Raw genomic sequence first — 24,044 nt, 5'->3', positions numbered from 1 at the left:
TGTAGGCATTCTCTCTTTTTCTTTCTTTCCCTTCATTTTTTTCCATCTATTCTGGCAAGTTGTGTCATGCTATTGTGTTTCTCCTGTTTTGTTCCGTCCTGTCGTAAGTCATATTTGTGATAAGTGTTTGTAAATGAATAATTCATAAGTTTTTTTTTTTATTGGTTCACGATACACAAGCTTGCTTCTTAGTGGACCTCTCAGTTCTCTTTTTTTTTCCGACTGAAGCATAACTTTGTATTCTTTTTTTGTTGTTGTTGCCAGTATACATTCTTATGTTTATCGGTATTATTTATCTTTGGCAAAGGCGAATGTTTGTGTTTATGATGTAATTCCTGATTTATCTTGTGTTATTTTTTTGTTGGAAAAAGAAGAATGAAAATAAATGAATTGAATTGAACTACGTACACGTACGCATAAATCTATATCCTTGCGCACGTCGGTTATGGTCTTCTTTATACAGGTTATAGCAGGGCCCACCTCCCTGGTTATAGCCTCTTCCGTGTTTTCAATGCTCTACCAGAGGGTCCCTCAATTTATTATTATTATTACCTTAGCGTTGCCAAATACCCATACACCTGATTCGATAGGGTTATGGTGGATAAAAACATCTTGACCAATGACGTAGGCACAACACATCAATTTGTATCGACAGTAAGATATTGAAAACAATATCCTGTATTTCAATTAGATTCATAATTGTGCTCTATTTCCATCCAACATTCGATAATACAATAACAAAATATAAACTTGATAAATCTTATTGTGACCTCATGAAAAGCAGAGCCTGTAAAAAAAAACAAAAAAAAAAACGGGATCACTAGAAAGCAATATAGCAATACATGTACCATATACAGTATATCGAATACATATCTATTTCCAGCGCGGATATAAAAGGTTTGATGCTTGTTATATACAAAGAACACAGTGACATTATAGCACAACGAAGGCCAGCCATGTCACAGAGAAAGGAGAAATTTCTGGTCTGTAAACACGTCACTCCATCGCCAGGATTGGTAAAAGAGTAATTGAATTTAACATCAGAAATTTAAATATGTGTTGAAGGGCCCGTGTAGAAAGCAAACCTTTACTAATTTCCTTCTTTTAAGTGTAATGAATTTAGAATATTGATTGAAACTGTTATCTAAGCTATTCCAGAATCTGGGTCTGTACAGCGGGCCTATCTGGGTAATTCAACTAGCATGAACCAACAACATTATTAGATATTGTATTAACACGAGATAGGTGGGGTTCCTCAGAAAACCACTACCAGCAATCTTTTTTAGGAAAAAAAAGTCACAAAGTAAGATGTTGCGATCCATGTCCGTTTTTAACTCCACACATTTAGTGTGAATACCAAGAACAGAACGGCGTGCATATACATTTACGTCCTTGTGCATGGCTGGTGTGATCTTCTTTTCATATCCAGGGAAGCCTCTTAATCAGTGTTGCCGCTGCTCTTCCAGAGGGCTCTGCCATAATCATTGCCCGAGTGTTGTCGGTTTTTCAATTCAATTCAATTCAATTCAATTCAAACTTTATTTCATTTTTCGAAAAGAACATAAACATTTCACTTTCATTGGTAACAGAGAATAAGGTTACATTCTTATAATCAAAACAAAGTAAAATTGAAAAGAGAACATAATTGTGGAACCTTGGGGTACAAATGATGTTGTAATGAAAATTGACTGAAGTGATATAGACGATATAACATTACACAAAATATCGAAAAATGGAGGGACCCACTAAAAAGGCAATGCTTGTAGAATGTGGGCCCCTTATAGGTACAGAATGTCAATAGAAAATGAACTGATGCAAAAAGGGGAAAAAAGATTGGGAATAAAGTCAGATTAAAAAAAAGGTCTGGAAGCCCAACAAGAAGACAGAGTAACGGACAGACACACATACACAGGCGAATGAACATTAAACGAGACTGAGACGACAAAACTTATGAAAGGGGACTTAAATATAAGACAGAACGAGACAAGGTTGACATACATAGGAAGACAATACAGCGGACAGAAAGGAAAAACAGATCCAGCGATCCTCGACAGAACTATATCGAAAAAATAATGGGATGCGAGGAAGGGATACATAAATATGGAAGAATAGAGAGAAATAGATGCGGAGGTAATACAAGTAGAATTGAATCTACTCAGTAAGAGTCTCAGGACAACAGGGACGAGAAAATATGTGAGAGTATATTATTAGTATTATTATCTTCGGAAAAAATTAAAATGAGCCAACGGGCTGATTCACTTCTGTAGGAACATAACATTGCAATAAAAACAACTTTAATCTCCTTTTAAATGAAAATATAGAAGGTGAATTTCTTATGTCATTATTCAGAAAATCCCAATATGTTGGGCTAGTATAGATAAGTGTGTTCTTAGCAAGAATCGTTCGTAAGAGAGGTAAGTGAAATTCCTTTATACACTTAGTCCGAGAGGGCCGTGGTTGGTAAAAAAATGTTAAACAAGCACGTACAATGTAGGCAATGGAAAGGACCCGAACTTTATCTCCGATTGAAAGCCAGGAGTCTTATCCACTCACAGTCTTTTGAGTCGGTACCTCCACTTTTTTTCGCAGAATGTCCACTCACAGTCTTTTGAGTGGGTACCTCCACTTTTTTCGCAGAATGTATAAATATGTTTGTACGAAAAATGCCTCATTTTGTAATGACTACTGACAACTGTTATTTTTTTGCTATCGATGTATCATTCCTTCAAACGCATGTCAAATTTATACTTTTTGTACATTCTGTCGAAAGAAGTGAAAATAAAACCTCTGAATTGAATTGAATTGAACAGTGCCCTCAGTGGTGACCCTCTCGTTGTGAATGGGGCACATAACATGCTGGTGTGTTCGCAGGCGTCCAGTCACCTATAGTCACGTGACCTAAATGGCTGAAAGCTGGGAGAATCGGTAGCCACCTCAGCTTCGAAATGGAAATTCGCCATGGAGATTCTCGAACAAGTAAACTGGAAAGGGAGCTCGAGACTCGAGTGGTAACGGTGCCAGACATGTTCAAATTCAAATTCAAGTTCAAATTCGAATTTATTTCCGTTTTTCGACAATAAGAATAACATAACATAAATTTCACTTTCTTCAGTGATAGAAATCGTATCAAAAAAAATGTGAATTTAACAGAGTAAACAATACTTGTATATACCTACAGTAAAGATACATCATGAAATAATGCCTGAAGTAAAATGAAATAAAGTGAAATATCAATGTTGCCATAAGGTGTCTTCTGTTCATCTTCATATTTCGTGCGAAACTATCACAACTCAAAGAAGAAAGAAATAAAACGAAAGAAAACTCAACACAACAAAATGCAACAATGAAAACCAAATAAAAACCAAAAAGAAGCAACACCTTTTTCTTTTCGTTGGGTACACCAAAAAATTGTGATTGTCACTGATCATGCTAATATTGTAATGTGTTTGGTTTCCCTTCCTCTATGAATGTTATATATCTTTCTGATAAAAACGTGTTGAAGAATTCAAGTGCAATATCTGGCGAGGAGGGAGGGTCGAGTTTGTTCATTAGTTGGTGTGTGATTGAAATAGAAAATGTGTGTTTATAAGGGTACAGTTTAACACTGATGCTTGATGGAAACTTGAGGGTACTATCAGTACGAGAATGACGACCACGCGAACGGATATAAACCAGCAATTGTGGCTTTTTCGTGACAGCATAAAATGTGATAAGGCCGGGGTACTTAAGTAACACGCCCGCAGATTCCTGTGTATGAAACCCTGCACACACTTGCCGCAACACTGAAAACTAGTTGTCGAAGGATCCGGTACGTATAAATGAATGTGTTCTTGCAATGCACATTAAGATTATTTAATCATAACGCAAATGTGTTTTTATTAATATGACGTGATATAGCTTTACGATGAGTCGAATGTGTGATAGATAATTTGCTGAATGTGTTAATTTGTTGACTTGTCTACAGCGTTCTTGCCTTTCAATCACGCAGTATCTTCTGTATCGCACGACTTTTTTCCCTTGTCATGCTTGTTTCCGGTTTTGATTTCAATTTTCATTCAAATTCAACTCTGCATAGGGGATGGATGATTTTTCCTTCTACTTGTTTTGTGCAATATGAGCTCAGTGCCATACATGTATTTGCTTTGGTTGCCTGTCATCCAACTATACACTGTTTGCCTGTTCCAATTTCCTCGAGTGGGTTCTACGTATGACGTATAACAAGGTGACTTGTTCATTGTTACATCACTTTTGTCATTAGTAAGCTATAGAGCCACTCTCGCAACGCAGCTATGTCGGCCAAAAGAGTTGCAGTGGTTGGAGGGGGAATCAGTGGGCTCGTGTCTATCAAGACGTGTTTGGAGGAGGGATTCGAACCCGTGTGCTTCGAACAAACGGACCAGTATGGTAAGTTACCATAAACGATCAACACACATGTATATAAAGAGTTAAGTTTGCATGGTCTTATTTACTATGGGTAAAAATCAAGAACCGGTCCAATAAAAAACAACATTGATAACCCAACAAAATCAATTTACACCTGGAATTTAAACATGGAAACTTAGCTGCGGAGGTCCGTGTATTCCGGAAAGAAAATGGGTCGTATAGGCATAAGAGGCAGTGATTGCTTGTGCTAGCTTTTTGCTTGAATCCGTACGCATAAAAACAAGCAATTGCTTACAAGCAAAAGCTTTTACTAGCAACCACAAGCAATAATTGCTCACCACAAGCAACTGCTTGTTGCCGCGCGCTTGCGCGAGCAATAAAGGTGACCTACAGATGATTTTCAGACTTTTACATTTGAACAACTATAACACATTATACTGTGTACAGTGGGAAGTGATGGGAATCAGCCAGTAATGATGTGCCTGACAGTTTCTGTGTCTGCGTGAGTGGATTTATGAGTTTCATTTTATAGTTCTGCTATTAAAAGTCAGGAAATATTTCCGCACACACCCTCAACTGCCTTTCCAAATACATCATATCTATATAATCCGCCTTTGTTCTTGTGTTAGCACAGGCGTGACGTACCTTTTGTTGAACCCGTGAGCAATTTGCAGGGCAGCAAAAAGATTAAAGTACAAGCAAAAGGTTATGCGTATGGATCCAAGCAATTGCTTGAGAGTCACCTTTTGCTTGAGAAGCTTGTGCTTGTGCTGAAGAAATTGCTTGCAAGCAACTGCTATTATTTATGCATACGGATTGGCTGTTTGTTGCAGAGTTTAAAATTCGAATTATTCATCTCATAATTACTTGCATACAAGCAGAGTTAATTTGATTTGGCAATGATCTACTTTGAAATTCTAAACTTGAACTAATGATAGAATCTAAGTATGAGTAATTTAGTATCTGAATATTTCTACTACATCCTATGCGAATATAGGGAAAAATTCCGAAAAATGTTACCAAAGCAGTTCAATCATGGAGAGTGTGAACATAACATGGAGACTCCTGTGATTACTTTATCGGAAAATGCAACCTAAACTTTGAATCTACAAAGCTTCATCGAATTGTTGCTTGCGGTTCCAGTGACGATCGCATCTGAGACAGTCCATTTGGATGTGACGTAGATTGCTGTGATACAAACTGTGTCTCATTTCATCATCTTTGTGCTACATTTTATGCTTTCAAAATTTCAAGTCATTACTTCCAGGACTATCCGACAATTAACGAGGGGCTTTCAGACTTTGCGCGGCTATTGTTCCATGCCAACCATTTTTGCCTTTAAAGGGGAAGTCGAGACGAGAAAATAAGGCCTCCTGTTTTTCAAGATCATGCACTCGTAAAAAAGAGAAAAATGTGAAAAAGTAAAGGACTGTAAGCATAACTAATCGTCTCTGGCACTAAGCACTTGATGAAATATCGGAGACGTACAGGTGCAGCCAGCCCTACATTCCAGAGGTATTTCATTCGGTCCCATTCTGATGTTCCAAAGTACCAGCAACTCTTGTGAAAAGCAAATGAAAAACGGTTGTGGTCGCGGTGAGCACTGTGAAATCGGAAATTTGATCGTCTGAGGCCACTACGGAAGTGGACATGAAATATCTTGCCAAGAAATTGTAAGGTCAAGAGGGACGCATTATGACGTGAGAGGAAATTTTTGGTCTTCATGCACCACGCAAGTCGTCGCTTGCTTTGTCTGTGTGTGTGTGTGTGTGTGTGTGTGTGTGTGTGTGTGACAGACACTGCAAATTTGAACAATATAAAAGAATTGATGTTTCTTGTACTATTTGATTGGAAGTGAATAAGTATTATTTGATTAAAAAAAAGAACACCTTCACATGCTTTTGAAAATTGTAAAATACTCCTTCAGTACTTCCGGATGTGAATTTCCTCTAAAAATGAAGGATATGAACGACTTTGCCCTTGATCAGTTAGAATACAAAGAGCGACGTGTTTGAGAGAAGCACACTTAGAAAAGTTCAAAGAGCCTTAATTGGGCAGTTATGCAGGTACATTTAATGTAGGAGCATATCAGTGATGCCTTCCGTTAAAATGAACACTTTTACGTGATTTTGTCATTTTGATGAAAACATTTACGACGAAGTATGAGCACAATGATAAGTATCACATTATATTACAAAATATTGTCGATCAATAGATCACAAAGGAAATTGTTTTACTTTCATCTGTCTTTTTGCTATAAAATCTTCCCACGTTTATTCTTTTTTCTTTTTACGACAGAGCTGCCTCATTTTAGTTATTGCTTATCAGGAGACTGCAAACTGCAATAAGCCCTGCCTTTTAGCAATCCCCTTCATTTCCGACAATTTTGATTCAGTAGGCCCTATCATTTTGTCATATAGATGAAAGTCACAACATCTTTTGTATTTTAGTTTTACAGTATTTTCTTTCATTACAACGTTGTACTGATTTTATGTAATTATGTGTGTTCAAATGTTTGGTAATAACTGCATTGTAGTTTGAAATGAAATCAAAGAAAAATAAAGGAATGAAATGCCATGAGCAGCCCTCATTTGGAAAAATTTGATGATGAAAAATTAGATCTTTGCTTTAATATTTTGTTTCTACTTCATTGAATTTAGTTTTTGCTTTGGAGACCTCCACGTAAACTTTTACTGTTCGATTTCGCCGAATGCGGGTACTGCAAATAGCCATCGTTAATCTCAGAAAAGACATTTATCTATATCAATATAAGTTATTCTGTTCAGCATTCCTTACCAAGGATTGTCCTGCAACTGGCTTATATACCGCTCTTTTGCTTGGGGGTGGGGGGGGGGGGGGGGAGTAGGGGCTGTAACACGGTTACAATAACATTTAAAAGAATGCAAAATAACAAGGCATACCCGGCATTTACTTTCTAATCTTGGGTCAATCCATTACGTTATACAGCGATAACATTACGCTGTACATTATTATCATTATTTTTTTTTTTTCTTCTTCTTCTTCTTCTTCTTCTTATTATTATTATTATCATTATCATTATTATTATTATAATTGTTATTACCATCGTCATTATTATTATAATTCATTTATTTATTTATTTCAATTTTGGGGGTGTAAAGCATATTTTGTATAATGTCTACTTTACTCGCGGTGTATTACTGTATATCCTGAGAAATGGTCATGTTCACCGAATGCTTTGTAAACGGTCCGAAAATAAGGTGACCTTGAATTCCATCCAAGGTCACTTATTTTTATTGTTATTTATTCATTTATTTAAATTTTTGGGGTGTAAAGCATATTTTGTATAATGTCTACTTTATTCGCGGTGTATTACTGTATATCCTGAGAAATGGTCATGTTCACCGAATGCTTTGTAAACGGTACGAAAATAAGGTGACCTTGAATTCCATCCAATTCCATTTCTTGGCAAGTAGATTTTGACAGGGGCCATGCTTATCTTACAAAAATATATTGTCCAAGGACGTAAGCACTAGGCGGGTCTCGAACTCGGGACATCCGTTTCAAAGTCAAGAGTCCCTTACCCACTGTACCACCGTGCCCCACAATGTTGGGAGCGTGTTTCTTTCAACTCTCTTCTGCAGGTGGAATCTGGGTGATCCGGGACGAGAAGTCCTCGGGCCCGTGCCCGGGGGCGAGGATGTACGACTGTCTCATCACCAATTCAAGCAAAGAGATGATGTGCTTCAGCGACTTCCCATTCGATGCCGACGCGCCTCCGTATCTCCGCGGGGACCAGCTGTTCTCATACTATCAGGCCTATGCAAAACGTTTTGGCTTGGAGCGGTTTATAAGACTCAACACGACAGTTAAAGCGGTGGAGCAGTCACATGACTTCGAACAATCAGGTGATGATCATTGATAAAGAGTTGTTCGCCCTTAAAATGCACGAAACGTAAATAATATATAATGTAGTGTAGATCATACATACAGTGGGATAGGTAATTTATTATTATAGACAAACGAAGTAATGCATATCACAAGTTTTAGAATTTCGCTGAACATCTGAACATCACGTTTTTTGTTTACAAAATGTGATTGTTCTTCCAGGATTGCCTATAATTTTACAATAACTTGCTGTGAAATAGCTAGTGTTTGTAACCGTCAAGAATGAGAAGGAATACGTTGTGCACGTGAATGCGTAAGCCTTCTACCACTAAACGTTCCACCGCCATGGAACACCCTTCAAAGATTTCATTTTTGCTTTCATTTTTGAGAAGAGGAAGTTGTGTACCTGCACATTTAATCATACTACGCAACGAGGACACAGTGACGTAATATCTGTTTCTGAAAGTACGTGAGTTGTAAAGTATATGTCTATGTGTGTAACAATCATTAATGCGGATAATCCTCTTTTTTTTTTTTTCCAGGCCAGTGGAGAGTAAAAAGTCAAATGGTGGGACGCGAGGAGCAGGTGGAAACTTTCGATGCAGTTTTCATCTGCACTGGGCGATACTCCAGCCAACATATCCCAAACGTTCCAGGGATGGCTGACTTTGGCGGGAAAATCATGCACAGTGGTGAATTTAAGAACGGTCGAGAGTTTGCCAATAAGACTGTTGTTGTCGTTGGTAAGTCGAGTACTAAATATGCTGCAGTAGGAGAAAGAATTCCCCTCCTCAATAATAATGATGATAATAATAGCAATAATAATAATAATAGTAATAATAATGATAATGTCTTATTCTCGCAGGGTAGCCTCTTCAGTGTTACCACTGCTCTACCAGAGGGCTCTGCCATATATAATATTTCCGTTAAAAAAAGGCGAAACATAATACGCGTAATGCAGAGTGTACAAGCAAAAAGTAAAGCAGAACAAGCTATATAAAGTAAGGTGAAAATATATTTACGAATTGTGTAAGACAAACAATGTATGATTTGCAGAAATGACATTAAGAAGTAAATGGATTGATGGAACAGAGTGATAGACTATTCAAAAGAGCTTGTAAACGTGGATCACTCTGTAAACAATACGCTAGTAACATTATTCTATCCAAAATTTGTCTATATCTTATATAAAAGCATTTGTTAGCTGTTATGATAAAAGAATATTATCAACAATATCAGATAGTAAAAAAAAATGTAATACGAATTGAAATTACATATATCCATCGAGTCTTATCTTACCTGGAAAAGATATGGGGACAAGAAACAGGACACATGCACACACACACACACACACACACACACACACTTAGTCACCCCCAAAAACAAAACAAATCAAATTGTATATCATAAACACATATACACATATATATATATCGATTGGTACATCTCTCCCCCTCTTTTTCTCTTTCTTCATGCATTCATTTCATTTCATTTCATTTCTTCCTTCCTTCCTTCCTTCATTCATTTTATTTCAGCATGGGACAAGTTTCAGACAGAGCTGTTCTTCAGCATGCCCCACCACAGATTAAAAAAACCACAATAAACTGAAACAAAGATATAATGATATAATTTTACAAAGTGATAGATATAAAACCTATATATATATATATATATATATATATATATATATATATATAATACATACACAGAGCTCGACACTATTTTTTTTTTTCGTCTAGTGGCCCGTACAGGCAACTAAAATCTTTAAGTCTGAAACGGTGGTGGACTAAAATAGAAACAAAAGTAACAATCCATTTTGAATCATAGTTGCCCGATTGGGCCACCAAAAGATGACTTTGATGGCCGCGGGTTACCACACACACACACACACACACACACACACACACACGTATATATATATATATATATATATAATGTATAATAACAATGATATATATATATATCTATTATGTATAATAACAATGATATATATATATATATATATATATATATATATATATGTATATACATATATATATACACATGTATACATAATACATACATGATAGTAGATATCGTACAAGCATGATATATTCTGTTGCCTAAAAATTCATAGCAAACCAAATAAATGTCGCAAAAAAAGGTCACTGGCATCCGCGGTATTCAGGTAATTATGAAGTCTGTATACCTAAACCTTTATTCACTGTAAAATAAGTGAAAGTTTTGCTCGATGATGGCCATTATAATGGTAATATTGATGGTGATAATACGTACAGTGTATAATTATATCAATAGTGATAATCCTAATGATGACCAGTTCTTTAGAATGCATATCACCATAGGCTCGTAAATGAAACAAAACCTCTTAAAAACAATAACCCTGGCTATATAACTTTACACACATCCATGGTTTGTTTTTCTTTTGAGCAATTAGTGTTACAGCGGCAACGTGGCTCCACCCAAATCAACCCCAAATTGACCTTTGAAGTAATTTTTACTTCCTTTATACGTAAACATAAAAGAAGTATATAGGAGTACCACGACATGGCTATATGCCAATTACGTGACGATTGAACTTTTATGTTTCGTTTTTTTTTCAATGAATATGAATAATGAATAGCAAATACAGGGATCTCTAAGACCACTTTATGTGATTGTATATAAACACCTCTTTAAAATTGCTTCCATGTGCTTTAATTGAGAAAAAAAGAAAGAAACGAAACGAAACGAAGCGAATGAGAATGAGCATGCAGAAAACAGTTTAAAGGAGATTTAAATGAAATATCTTCTGCACAATTATTCCTACTACCTGCTGTACGAAAGAGCAAATCCAGTGTGCTATTACACCTCAGCTGCTCGAGTTCTGAAGCACCTCAATTCCCTCTTTCGATCCCGATGTTCAGCGTGTTGGCTTTTCCTTTCATGTTTCTTTTTCTTTCTTTACTTTCCTTCCATCATTCTTTTGTGCTTTATTACTTTCAATGGTATACCCTTCTGTCAAGTCATGTAAAGTCGTGTGTTTCTCCTGTCTTGTTCTGTCCTGTCTTTGTGAACAAATGTTCACATGAAGAATCCTTTGAGTGGTCCACAATTTACAAGCATACTTTTCAGTGGACCTCTCAATTCTTTCTTTCTTTTCTCTCCTGACATAACTTTGCATTTTGCCGGTATGCATGTATAATTTTGTATTTGTTAACTATTATCTACCATGTAAAGTCGAATACATGCCTCTATGTTATATCTTCTGATTCATTTCGTGTTATGTTTGCCGAAAAGAAAGAAAGAATGAAATGAATGAAATGAAAATTCTATTTCTACCGACATGTTAAGTTAAAGATTCTTAACAAATAACTTCAGTTGCCCAGGTGGTTATTCATGGCTTGGTATATCGTGCTTGTCTGTAAAGAAGGTAAGTAATACACCTGTCAAAAAACTTATTAACTGCCTGTATAAAGACCTGAGTGTGAACAGTATATAGTTACAATTTTATCTAAAGAGAAATCCTATAATTTATTATTTTCTTATTGTATTATTTCAGTAAGTATTTATAAACCACGCAAAGTCCTCAAAAATACTTATAGGTCATGCTTTCTTCTGTCAGGGGGCTCCCATTCGGCTGGTGACGTGGCAGTTGACGTAAGCAGATGCGCAAAGCAGGTAATATTATCAAAACTGAGAATAGAGAAATGACAACTTTAATTGGAATCGTTATCAAAATAGCACGTGCATGCAATTCACATTAAGATAATGACCGTATCAAGAAACTCATTGGCCATGTAATCTTTAGAAATCAGCGTGGGAGAAACATCTTCATTGTTTCTGTCAATTATACACACACACACACACATGCACACAAACACACACACACACACACACACACACACACACACACACACACACACACGTGCGCATCACATTCGCACACATTCCGCACATAACATATGTAACAACCACACTAACATCAATGTCCTGTTATATACACTGAGGTGAGAGTGGGAAAAATAAACAACAGTTTCGATCGCAATATTTGAATGCTATTTTTTTTTTAATGTATATGTGTATAATACAATTTCTTCAAAAACTCATTGCATTTGGGCTAAGTTGTTACCGATGGTCCAGTAATTAATAAATTCATTCATTCATTCATGGATTTGCTTTTAGACCTTCTCCTGGTATAGTCATTATGTGAATTCAAATCATATCAATGCAAATGGGATCACCAGGACTGGTATTGAAATGCATCCTGCAGCCACAGGGAAACTGAACAGCCAGTTTAGATACTCTATCTCCCGGATCAGACACCGTAAAAATTATCATCGTCAACTTTTGAGCAGGCCCTGCATTTAAATCAGCCTATCATCACAGGCCCTATATGTAATGGATAAAGTCACGTTTTTTCCCACATCTCTTACCCCTCCCCCCAACACCACCAACAGACGTACCTTTCAATGAGATCAGGAACATGGGTGCTACCACGTCAGGGCCCCGCATCGACGCCTCTGGATGCATTCATGAACCGCCGAGTTTTCGGCTACCTACCCGTCAATCTCACGCGAAACCTCTTTAAAGCCCACGTGAGTCAACGGATGAACTTGGACGCTCTTGGTCTACAGTCTTCGAGGCCGCTGCTTCGGACGACGAGCGTTATGGTCAACGATGAAGTCGGGGTAGGTGAAATAATGTTGTTAGACAACTGACAAATGAGCGCTGCAACAACTAATCGAACTTGACACAGAGCAATACAATAGTATTAGTCAGTGAGATTTTCTTAGTAGCATTACTTTACTATATCAATTATGTCAGTAGATTCATAAAATGAATCATCTCTTGTGCTAACTGTCCCTATTAAACAACGCTAAAAGATTAGATTCTTGTCTGAAAACTTCATAATAACATAAAGAACAACAGCCGCAAAGAGACAAAATCGCAATTACCCTTGCATAAAATTACGTAGGAATTATTGTTCCGAGGATATTCCAAGTATCCACTAATTAATGGAGGATATTCAGGTTGCTAAGGCCTATTGCCTGAATAAGGAGATCGGAGATCATTGTGAAGTACGATTTCATTGTATTGGAGTGCCATTTAAAATCATGATATTGTTTGGTAGCAATACTCAGGGAGGAAAAGCATTTCTCTTAAAAACTGAGTTTTCTAGATCGGATCCCCCCCCCCCCCCATATTCCTGTAGAAATGGGGTCATAGTCAATAGTACTGAACAAGCTTGGACGCTTAGAACACAAAAACAAACTCTTAAACTTAGTGCGATTACAGACATAATTATGTAAACGCGATTGAAAACTTTTAAAGTGAAAACAGTGAGACGTATAAATAGTGTTATATCAAACATATTTTTACATTTGAACACAGATTCGCATTTGGTGCGGCGCGCTGAAGGCGAAACCCAACATCGCAAAGTTCACCGTGGATGGCGTCCTGTTCGACGATGGCTCCTCAATTGACCATGTCGACGCGGTTGTATTCGCCACGGGATTTCAGCACAAATTCCCATTTTTGGCTGAATCGATCCTCAAACGTGAGTCCCTTGCCTCAAAACCCTCTTAGTTACCCTCATTTTGAAAACTAAGCCTGATTAGAGTGCACACATTGTATCGTGGTTTTGGCAAATGTCCATTGGAGGAAACCAGAGTGGATTTTCAAGTCCATGCACTTTGATAATGGGTTCATTGTTTCTTTCTAATATCTATCATGAAACTTTGTTTTTTTAATTCAATTGTAACAAAGACTCTAAATGTTCTAAATACTAGTAGTTATTTCTACAGCCATTACAACGTGACTGAGAGTGCAATAGACAGTATAATATTACAAATGATTACCCCATTTCAAACAATGCACAAAAATTTTCGATTGTATATATGAGCTTTATCCTCTGTTTCTCATAAACTCTGTCTGCTAAAAGTGCTGTGCTTATTGAGCCGGGTTATTGAAGAATAATGTGGGATTTTATAGCAGCGTAAAGTTTTATATCTGTAATATGAGTACGAATTCAGGAAAAATGTGAGATCTTATAGCAACATTAAAGTTTTATATTGATATGATAAGTACGTTTGTCATTGACATCGTCGCCTCTAAGCCCGTTCAACAAAATCAAGTGTTAAGGCCGTGTCACACCAGCCTTGCGTGCGACTTGCAAAGAACAATTTTGACTACCCGGAGGTCCCCGTAGATATCCGCACATGACAGTACCTAGCATGTATCTCAAAAGTAGTTGCCCGGAGGTGCGCACGCATATTTTTTTACCCGCAACCGTGTTCAGGCCCTGTCACACCTTTCCGGGCAAGCTACTCGGGCTTGTTACGTGTAGGGATTTTCTAGCATACCGGACATTCCTGAGGGCGGAAAAGGATTTGTGCGAGTCAGCGCATGTGTCTTACTTGCTGGACGCGTTATACTTGCGAGTATACTGTGTGACCTTTGTACCAGTCGCGTGGGGGCAGACAACTCAGTGAAGGAATTCCTCTAATGGAATGGCTGAAATCTCACAGAATTTCATTATCTTGGCTGCATACGGGACTGCGAAGTACCTGCGTGGGAATTGCCTGGGAAGTACTGCCGCTAAGGGTCTCCTACTGACGTTCTGCGTGGACCTCTACGGGCATTCCCGCGACTCACCGGGAAAAAGTTTTGGTCATGCTCAAAACTTGGCTGCGGTTAAATCGGACTTGCGTGAGCACCTCCGGGCAACTACGCGCTAGATACTGTCAGGTGCGGACCAACTGCGGAGAGCTCCGGGGAGTAAATTTGTTTCCCCGCAAGTCAAGCCGCAGAAGTTCCCCCGTACGGTATGACAAGGCATGAATGAAAATTGCAAACATTCTTGTTCGCCCGCTGAAAATCTTCTACGTGCTGGAAACTACCTCCTCGCCACAAGCCCGCGTAGCTTGCCCGGAATGATGTGACACGGCCTTTACAACAGGACAAGCTTTGTAGGCCTATAATCCACTAGGTTCAATGCCGCCCTCTCTCGACACTCTGTCGATTCGACAGATGACAAAAATTTAATGTTCACGTGGCTGCTCGTTTTCCAAAGTTCTCAACATGGCAAATGTAGCAATGAGCAATTAAGTAGCTTTGTCAAAGTATAGAAGAACGTATATAGAAATACATGAATATACTTTTCGTGAAAAGGAACTTTTTTTCTTTTTTCTTCTAAGAATCCTAAGAAAGTTTACGCACTCATTAAATCTAAACACAAAAATAATTTATTCCGTAGAGTTCGTCGTATTTATTACGAAGAATCCTGTTTTCAAGTTCACCTCACTAAGGTTAGTTGTGATGACATGGAAGAATAGTGAAAAAAAAAAAACTTTAACATGCTATTGCCTGCACGCTATTACACACTGCGATTTCTTCGCCTTTTGGTGACACCACATATCACACGCAGACGACCAGCCTGACCCGGAACTGTACTGGCACGTTTTCCCGCTCCGGCTAGCCCGCCACACAATGGCGATCATCGGTATAGTAGGCACAATCGGAGCTCAGGGACCAGTTTTCGAGCTACAGGCCCGGCTGGCCGCACGAGTCTTCAAGGGAAAAGTGACACTCCCCAGTGAGGAAGCGATGCTCATGGATGTACAGAAGAGGAAGGCTAGGTACTACCACGTCTATGGCAACCAGAAAGTTTTCGTAAGTCTCTGATTGTTCTTACCTATTTTATCTCATTTTAATTTTTTTCATTGTCTAGGGAATGACTTGCGAATTACTGTAAAAGAATTAAGGGGAAAAGCCGACACTATTGTTTACTAACAACAAAATGGTACAATTCTTGTAGTCTTATTTGATGAGGCTAGTCTCAAGGAGGGGATACCTCTATAGTAGTCTCTTCAGTTTTTCAGTATTTATCTTCCATACGGCTCTGCTGACATTGTTGTTATCTAAACATTGCGGGGCAAAGGGAATATCGTGGGGCAACCACGAGGCACGTGACGAAGTGGATAAGACTCTTTATTGACTGTCAATCGAAGGTCCTGCAAGTTCGAATCCCGCCAAGTGCTTTCGTCCTTGGACAAGACGTATTATGCCACCATCATGTCCCTATAGTTCTCGACCCAGGTGTGGAAATGGCTATCTGGCAACGGTAGTGTAGGGACCTCTAGTTGATCAGAGACAACACTGAAGACTGAGGATATTCTGAAGATCAAAATTATTATTCTCATCATCATCATTACAAGAAATATCCCGTCATTGCATGTTATAAAATGGGCTTTAGGATCTCTGCAATCTGATTGGTCAATTGTCATGCATTGACTTTTACTGATCCACACTGGGCCATGCGTCCGGTGAAATCCGAATGCATGGTTCAAGTCTTCTATAGTGTAGTCTAGGTGTACCGGACGCATGATGGGGAAAATGGTTGTATTTCATGAATTTACGGCCCCATTTTGTAACACAAATGATGCACAGGCCTGTTTCGTGGGTCAGTGAGAATTGGATGCTCTCGTTTAACTTTGGAACAGTCTAAAACCCACTCGCTGCGCTCGTGGCTTAAACAGTTCTAAAGTTAAACTCGCGCATTTTGTATACAAGCACGAGGTAAGAATCGAACTTGAGATCTCACATTTAAAGAGTGCAGATTATAAACCATTGCACAACGCTGTTATTTCAAACTGCTTTAAACGCATGTCGTAGGTGCCTACAGCTTTCACGTGAATTTAACCTCTGGCATTAAGATATCGAACGCCACCTTCAGATGTAATGCTTGGGTAGAAGCGATTAAAAGTATAAAGATATTATATTCATGTCATTGATTGATTGATTATCACTTATTGATTGTGAAAAGCACAAGCTTATATTCTTGACTCCGATTGAAAAGGAAATTCAGCGAAGATTTCTTTTGTAATACGATGACAACATTGCTTTAAACGATGTGCACATTGTCCATAAACCATTGTGTAGAGAGAACTTGTGGAACGTACACACGTTAAATGTACCAAAAATCTCTCGTTAATTTTCAGATTTTGACGGAAATTTTTATTATTTGTTTTAGCTAATGCCACTTCTTTAATCTTTAAACTTTCTTTCCAAAATGGAGCATGGGTTGATAGTGCACTTTGAGGCGTTAAAAAACATCTTTCGCTTTTTACTGCAAGCACCAGCCCTTTTGATGAGCCCTTAAGGTTGCAAGGGCCTGTAAAGAGTGTGATACCAAAACTGATTTAGCGCCATCTGTAGATGTTTTAAAGGGGGTGGCTAGTAACTGATCAGTGGGAATCAGTGGGAATGCTTGGGGATGATTGTTTCAATTCTCGTGGGATTCATTTAAGAGTATATTATTTATATTTTGTCGTGTGAAAATTATTTGTTTCAGAATGGTCTTATATTCAAGTAATGTGCAGTTTAATGTTAACGATTGCCCCGTCACTCTATACAGGCATGCTAACCTGGAAACATTAAACTGCACATTACTTGAATATGAGACCATTCTGAAGCAAATAATTTTCACACAACAATAGATATATAATGTACTCTTAAATGAATCCCACAAGAATTGGAACAATCATTTCCCAGCATTCCCACTGATTCCCACTGATCAGTTACCTGATCAGCAAACAGAACCTTTTCAGTGACACCTTACCTGTAATATAACAAGAACATTTTTGTAATTATGAGTAGAAAAAATCCGTATTTTCTCTTCAGTATCTGGTTTTAGCAGTTTTACCCGCCAGTATACCCTGCAGCAATTACACTGTATCAAAACATTTCCCCTACTATGCAAAAAGCCTGTGGTCACAAAATTATCTTAACAATCCTTGTTCTAATTTGATAGTTTTGCAATAAAGCTACCGCTTAAAAAGGGAGTAAGAGTATTTCAAAATACAAACACTACAAGAAATCTGATTGAATACATTAATGCATAATATTATGAATGCGAAAACTTGTTGCTTCCTTTTTTTTGTCACCAGTTTCCTCCGACGTCATACATGGACATGCTGGCCTCAAAGATGGGATGTCGGCCCGCCTTTTTAGACCTCCTGAAAACAGACCTGTCCCTGGCCTTCAAGTTTATCTTCGGATCCAACCACCCGATGTTCTATCGTTTGGTAGGTCCCCATGCCTGGGCTGGCGCCCGCGATGCCATTATGCGCGCCCCCGGGAACACTACGAACCCAACGAAGACGCGCACCTGCCTGGCACAGAGAGTGGAGAAGGAGAGCGTTTTCCACATCTTCCACAAGTTGATGGCCTTCGTTGCCATGATCGCCTTTGTTCTGGTGGCCATGTTGTAATGTCGTAAAGCAGCGTAATAGAAGCTTTAGATCTACGACGCGAACGTTACGAGGGAAAGAACTGTTTTTTTCCGTATGCGCGAGACCGCTTACCACAATCGCGTCGTTTCAGTTTTCATGCCAGGTCAGGGCCATTTTGGCGCCCGCTCATTTTCAAGACGCAGATCAAGAGCTACTTGATGCTATGGTGACAACGACGTGTTGTATGGGAGCGCTTTATTTCTTTGTATAGGCTGCGTCTTCACGAAAACTAAAGCTGCCTTGCAAAACGACGCAGGGAGAGAGGAGAACGGTCAATGCAACCGTCGTCTTAACGTTCGCGTAGCAGATCTGAAGCACGCGAATGAGCGGAGGTGACGGAACTGAAATAAACCCTTCTTGTTTCGAGGTAACTATAGACACAACTTCTCCAGAATGACTTTGGACATTTTTCCCGCATGGACAGCCATTTAGCGATATTCGGATGCAGTTGTTGCTGATCCTGTGGTTATAGTCGACTGCTTGCAGTAGTGATGATGGTTCAAGTGCAATGTTATAACCAAACTTTCGGGGTGAAACCAAGGCTGAATACAAGATAAGTGTAGGGTGAGAGAGATAGCTTAAAGACGTTAGAGAATATAACCTGGATTGATCAGATGACCGCATATCGCTGAAATACTCAAGCTGAACAAAAACATTGTGCAATCTTGGTTTACAGAGAAACACATGCACCCTTCCTGTAATGCAACTTACTGCGGGGAAATAAAAGTTATACGATAAGGTAGTTAGGATTCACAGAGGCCGATGAAATGTTTTATGTTTAATACACCGTTTTCGATGGCACACTTTGGCAATGTTAAAGTATGTACTGCGAGTGTAATCTAAACCGGACAATGTGACGCAGAAGGATTTTTTTTTTTGTATTGCAATCATGACGATCGATATCCAATGAACAGGTCGATAGCTGTTTTTTTTTTCTTCTTTTTAAAGAAGAGGATCAAAAACCGTCAAAGATCGTGGTGTTTATAAGGCCTCGCCACAATGAATACGCTAACGGCAACGGCCCAGCTTTTTTCTTATTTATATGGTGAGCAAAATGGAACCATGACTGGGGTTCTGTTAAAACATCAATAATTGTGATACGAAATCACCCAAAATTTTACTCATATGTCAAAATCAATAGAAACAAAATCCTCAGTTGAAGATTTATTTTCTAACAATGATTTTAGTTGGAAGATATTTTTGCACCAAAGCAAAAACAAAACAAAACAAAACAAAACAAAGAAACAAACAAACAAACAAAACAGACCGTTGCCGTTACCGTGCTCGGTGTGCCGAGGCCCTTACACAACGTTACGTCTCCTAGGCTGCTGATGTTGGATCGTGTCATGTAAAGAAGCTCACGGAGACCAAGTTACAGCCATGAATGTTTATATTAAAGAAAGCTGATAAGCAACAAAACACAAACAAACAAAACTGAAAATATTGTCGCTTTTATGCTCATTTTTTTGGTGTGTGATCGTGATCACTGTTATTGCTTTACGAAAACGTCTAATGTTCCTTATCTTTAATCTGATCTTATTGAAATCTTATTGATACAATTGATTCTGCTATATTAGCAGTTTCCTCTTTGCGAAATCAACGTGAACAATGATTGTGCGTTTCCTTTGAAGTGCAATAAGGTTGTACATGTTTCTTTATAATCTTACTTTTATCGGTACACATAATAGAAGATAATTTATGTTTGTGATCACAACCAGCATATGTCGTAAAAATGGATATATAAACTTGATCATGTCAAGAGTAACCTTACACTTGTTTGAAAATGTCACCGAATTTGTATCTTCCTTTCCGAGATGAAAAATAAAATCAAGTGTTGACTATATATATTCATTCAACATGATATCATTCTCTTTTCCCTTCTTAGTCTCTCCATTTCAATGTCCAGTTTCTGCTGTTCTCTCACAGATTTATTTTAGTCTTGTTTTTGTAGCTTGGAGGGGTCTAGTCGAGTGTCTGCCCCGGCACACACCTTTCACCGCCGTGGTCCTGTTCGAGTAAAGGGTGTTAGTCAATGTTACTGAGTAAATCCCACCTGTCGCTGTCTTTATATTTACATCTATACATTTTTAAACACACACACACACACACACAACACACACACACACACACACACTTACTCTCTCTCTCTCTCCCTCTCTCATTGTTGTTGATATTACTGATATTACCTCAAATGCATTTGATTTACCACCGAGATTTTAGTTTTTTTTTTAATTTTATTCGATGATACAATTTCATGCTGCACGCAACGGAAGAGCAAACCAAAATACAATAAGAGTTACATTCCTACTTCGAAAATATTGTTGACGTGGATTCCCAACAGTTGAAAAGGACAATGTACAAGACACGTTATCAATGGCATACATGTCTAATTAACATCTGGTTCACAGCTGTTAACATCAGTGAATATAATTGTCCTTCTGAATCTCATCTTACTCGGTCAAGTGGAGGGGGCCTCAACAATGATGTCAGAATGTAACGTAAATGTGTTTGTTGGTGCATTATAGGTATAGTGTATGATGATAGTTTCTGCTTGTGCGGTTGCGTGCGGTTGTGTGTAAATGTGCGTTTATCATTATGTCCCCCTGAAAGAGAAAGGGTACGCTTCTGTCTGGGCACTGTGGCATAGTGACTTTCAATTGGGAGGTCCTGGGTTCGAAGCCCGTCAGGTGCCTGCTTCATCGGACAACATACATGTTCGGTCTCGACCAAGGTGTATAAAATGGGGTAACTGCCAACGCTAGGGGTAATGATAATTACAGGGCCCTCTCTGGTACAGCAGTTCATGGCAAAACTAAAGAGGCTACCCTAGATAAAGAAGATTTCATTATTTTCTTCTTCTTCTTCTTCTGCTTCTTTTTCTTGTGCTTTTTTCTTCTTCGTGATATTATTGGCCGTACTATTGTCATTTACTAGTATCATTGTTATAACGATTACTTTCATTATTATTATTATTATTATTATTATTATCATAATTATCATTATTATCATTATCATCATTACTATTATTATTATCATTATTATTGTTCATACTACGGGGCGGGGACACCCATAATGATCAATGATAATGATAATGATAATGATAGTACCACATTATAATAATAATACATTGTACTAATAACGATACCTGGCAAAGTGATTGGAGCATCAGGATGTGGAGAAACTCACAGAACACTATTCATTCTACAATGAGTATTGATTGTTTGCATTTACACGTAGTTTGTTTAACAAGCGTTAGAACAATTCTCCTTTCAGTGTATATTCAGCTGATGTCTCATTCAGTGCATTCACAGGATATGTATTAAAAAAGATTGACACAATAAATACCACAGTAACAGATTGACAATTCTCATCATCAGACGATAACTCTAAAGGAAATCTCAGTGTATTATGTCAACATTGTTTACGTTTATCTACAATTTTTGCAGATCATTTCAAATAGCGTCTGGTTTCTCGTTGGCACATTTGTGAGGATGAAATGTTATTGTGAGATTACAACGTCGTCTACGTTCACATAATATCACGAAGCTTTCATTATTTGCACGATTGAAGTCGCACACAAATCCAAAACAAAAAGTACATACGCAAATCTAGTACAAGAGTCAATGAGCAAACTATAAAACGTAGTGATATTCCAAGCCGACGAAATGTGCACAAATCATATTGATGTCATGTATTTTTTTTGTTCTTAAAATTATTATTATGTTCGACCTGCACAGCGCCCTCCCGCCCCACTCTCTCTGCCTCTCTCATTCGCCCACTCAATCTCTCATTGTAACTACGTATGACTGCTTTAACAATCCGAGTACCAATCAATGATTATTTAGACAAAACATAGGCTAGAAACACATCTCTTTGAACGCCTATATTAACTGGTCTATAAACATGCAAGAACGACTTTTCTTTGAACGTAAAGCGGTTTTTGTCTTTGTTTCTTGATCAAGCAGCGTTCCCTTATCATCGGTAAAATGGGGATTCTGAGAGGCATCTCTCGGGCAAGACAATGGTCATTCTTTTGTTGATTGCTGTCATTTTGGCAAGCTTTTTCCAGAAATATGCTCTCTTTCCAGCTCCTTGCGGCCACTCGAGGTACGGCAATCGCTGATCCACGTAATAGGCTACATAAAATGGCATGTCCAACTCGCTGACGTGGTCGAGAAAGATGAGCAATACTTTCTGCAGACGAGACATGTTCAAGTGTCGAAGAGACGCACGCACCATGGCCATAAAGTTTGCGTCTGCCAGCGCCGATCGGCTGACGACGAACACCGTCTTGAAGCTGACTTCGAGGTCGTCCTTGAAGCGGTCGAAGACGAAAACATCGTCGCGCCGCAGCAGTTTATCGCCGAACGAGACCTCGGAGAATGACGGCAGGTGCTCGGACACAAATGGCCTGAGTTGCTGGTCCACCCACGCCCGGTCCGAGTCGTGGCAGCGAATGTTGAGCGTCCTGTTTGCAGGGATCTCTTCCTCAAGTTCGCGGTAACCGCCGATGCGCAGGCTGAGTACGCTGAGCGCGTAGTCCAGCCAATCAGGGAAGAGAGCGCAGCAAGACGCTTGGTCACGTGATTCTCCCATTGACGAAGTAGATTTTGACTGAGCTCGTGCTTTCGAAGATGTGGTCTTCAGCTCTTGTGAAAACTGTGCCTCTGTTTTGACGTTATATATCGTAGCAAGCTTCGGATGACGAACATTGCCGAAAAGTCTGTATAAAGATGAACAAAATCGTACTTTTAGTTGTGACCAAAACAACATAAACAAACAAACAAACAAACAAACACACAAACACACACACACAAACACACAAACATAATTATACACGATAAAAAGGCACCAGCAAATACTTCAGTTGTTTCAACATGTTCAATTTCAATAAAGTAGAAATATTTGAAATAGACAATTGATCCAAAAACTGATCTGAAGAAGCATTTTTCTTGAAACAGATATTCAGTCTTCAACACGACAAGGTCTCTACATTAATATGCAGTTATCATTAGATGACAACGACCAAAAAAAAAAAAGAAGAACAAAAACAGATAACTTCCATATTCAACGACTAACGCTAATAGGAATAGCATGGACATCTTGATGTGGGCAAACAATTACCACACGTCAGCACGTGACGGATTTTGACAGAGGATGTCTATGCCCATGCATGTGTACAAAGCAATTGAAGCAAAAATTAAACAACATGGCAAAACAGCAAAACACAAAGCAAGAATTCAAAGTCGTAACAATGCAGTAGAACGACATCCACACACATGTTTTTGATATAGCTCAAATATATTCCCTCCACCAACGTCCACAAATTTCAATCACTTCTGAAATCTTCAGATATCACGCCTAGCCCAGACAATGTCATTAAATTTTGATGACGCTAAATGCGGAAAGCTTCATGATCTTTTCTGACCTTCACGCATGGCGCATTTGCACTTTTCAAATGCCCATGTTGTCCCTTTGTCATGTCGACATGAATACGTCAGCAACCCTTTTCCTGCAGTCGTG

At 38.5% G+C, this 24,044-nt stretch overlaps 2 protein-coding genes across 2 annotated transcripts; one reads left to right on the top strand and one right to left on the bottom strand.

Annotated features, from left to right (window-relative positions):
- The first annotated feature begins 4,289 nt into the window (after window positions 1-4,289).
- Window positions 4,290-18,500, top strand: LOC139709419 (flavin-containing monooxygenase 5-like). The gene is made up of 8 exons (XM_071621386.1): window positions 4,290-4,404; window positions 8,007-8,270; window positions 8,793-8,993; window positions 11,852-11,907; window positions 12,687-12,917; window positions 13,621-13,786; window positions 15,656-15,900; window positions 18,177-18,500. Exons 1-8 carry the CDS (start codon window positions 4,290-4,292, stop codon window positions 18,498-18,500), a joined length of 1,602 nt encoding a protein of 533 aa, XP_071477487.1.
- Window positions 18,501-22,496: 3,996 nt separating this feature from the next.
- On the bottom strand, window positions 22,497-23,117 carry LOC139709417 (uncharacterized). Its single transcript, XM_071621385.1, has one exon. The coding sequence runs from the start codon at window positions 23,115-23,117 to the stop codon at window positions 22,497-22,499; it is 621 nt and encodes a 206-aa protein (XP_071477486.1).
- Between the last annotated feature and the right edge of the window lie 927 nt (window positions 23,118-24,044).

Source organism: Diadema antillarum, unplaced genomic scaffold (assembly GCF_040938485.1).
Source record: "Diadema antillarum isolate AM-2024a unplaced genomic scaffold, OU_Dant_1.0 seq00001433_RagTag, whole genome shotgun sequence".
NCBI classification, from domain to species: Eukaryota; Metazoa; Echinodermata; class Echinoidea; order Diadematoida; family Diadematidae; genus Diadema; species Diadema antillarum.
The sequence above is the reverse complement of the archived record's forward strand: the minus strand, read 5'-3'. Positions and strand labels throughout refer to the sequence as shown.

What these genes read in the sequence shown, in the direction of transcription:
- LOC139709419 (XM_071621386.1), top strand. Translation starts at nt 4,290, where the DNA reads ATGTCGGCCAAAAGAGTTGCAGTGGTTGGAGGGGGAATCAGTGGGCTC. An exon ending in TAAGACTGTTGTTGTCGTTG is followed by an intron (nt 8,994 to 11,851) that starts GTAAGTCGAGTA and finishes TTCTTCTGTCAG; the next exon opens with GGGGCTCCCATTCGGCTGGT. An exon ending in GGCTGAATCGATCCTCAAAC is followed by an intron (nt 13,787 to 15,655) that starts GTGAGTCCCTTG and finishes TATCACACGCAG; the next exon opens with ACGACCAGCCTGACCCGGAA.
- LOC139709417 (XM_071621385.1), bottom strand. Translation starts at nt 23,117, where the DNA reads ATGGGAGAATCACGTGACCAAGCGTCTTGCTGCGCTCTCTTCCCTGAT.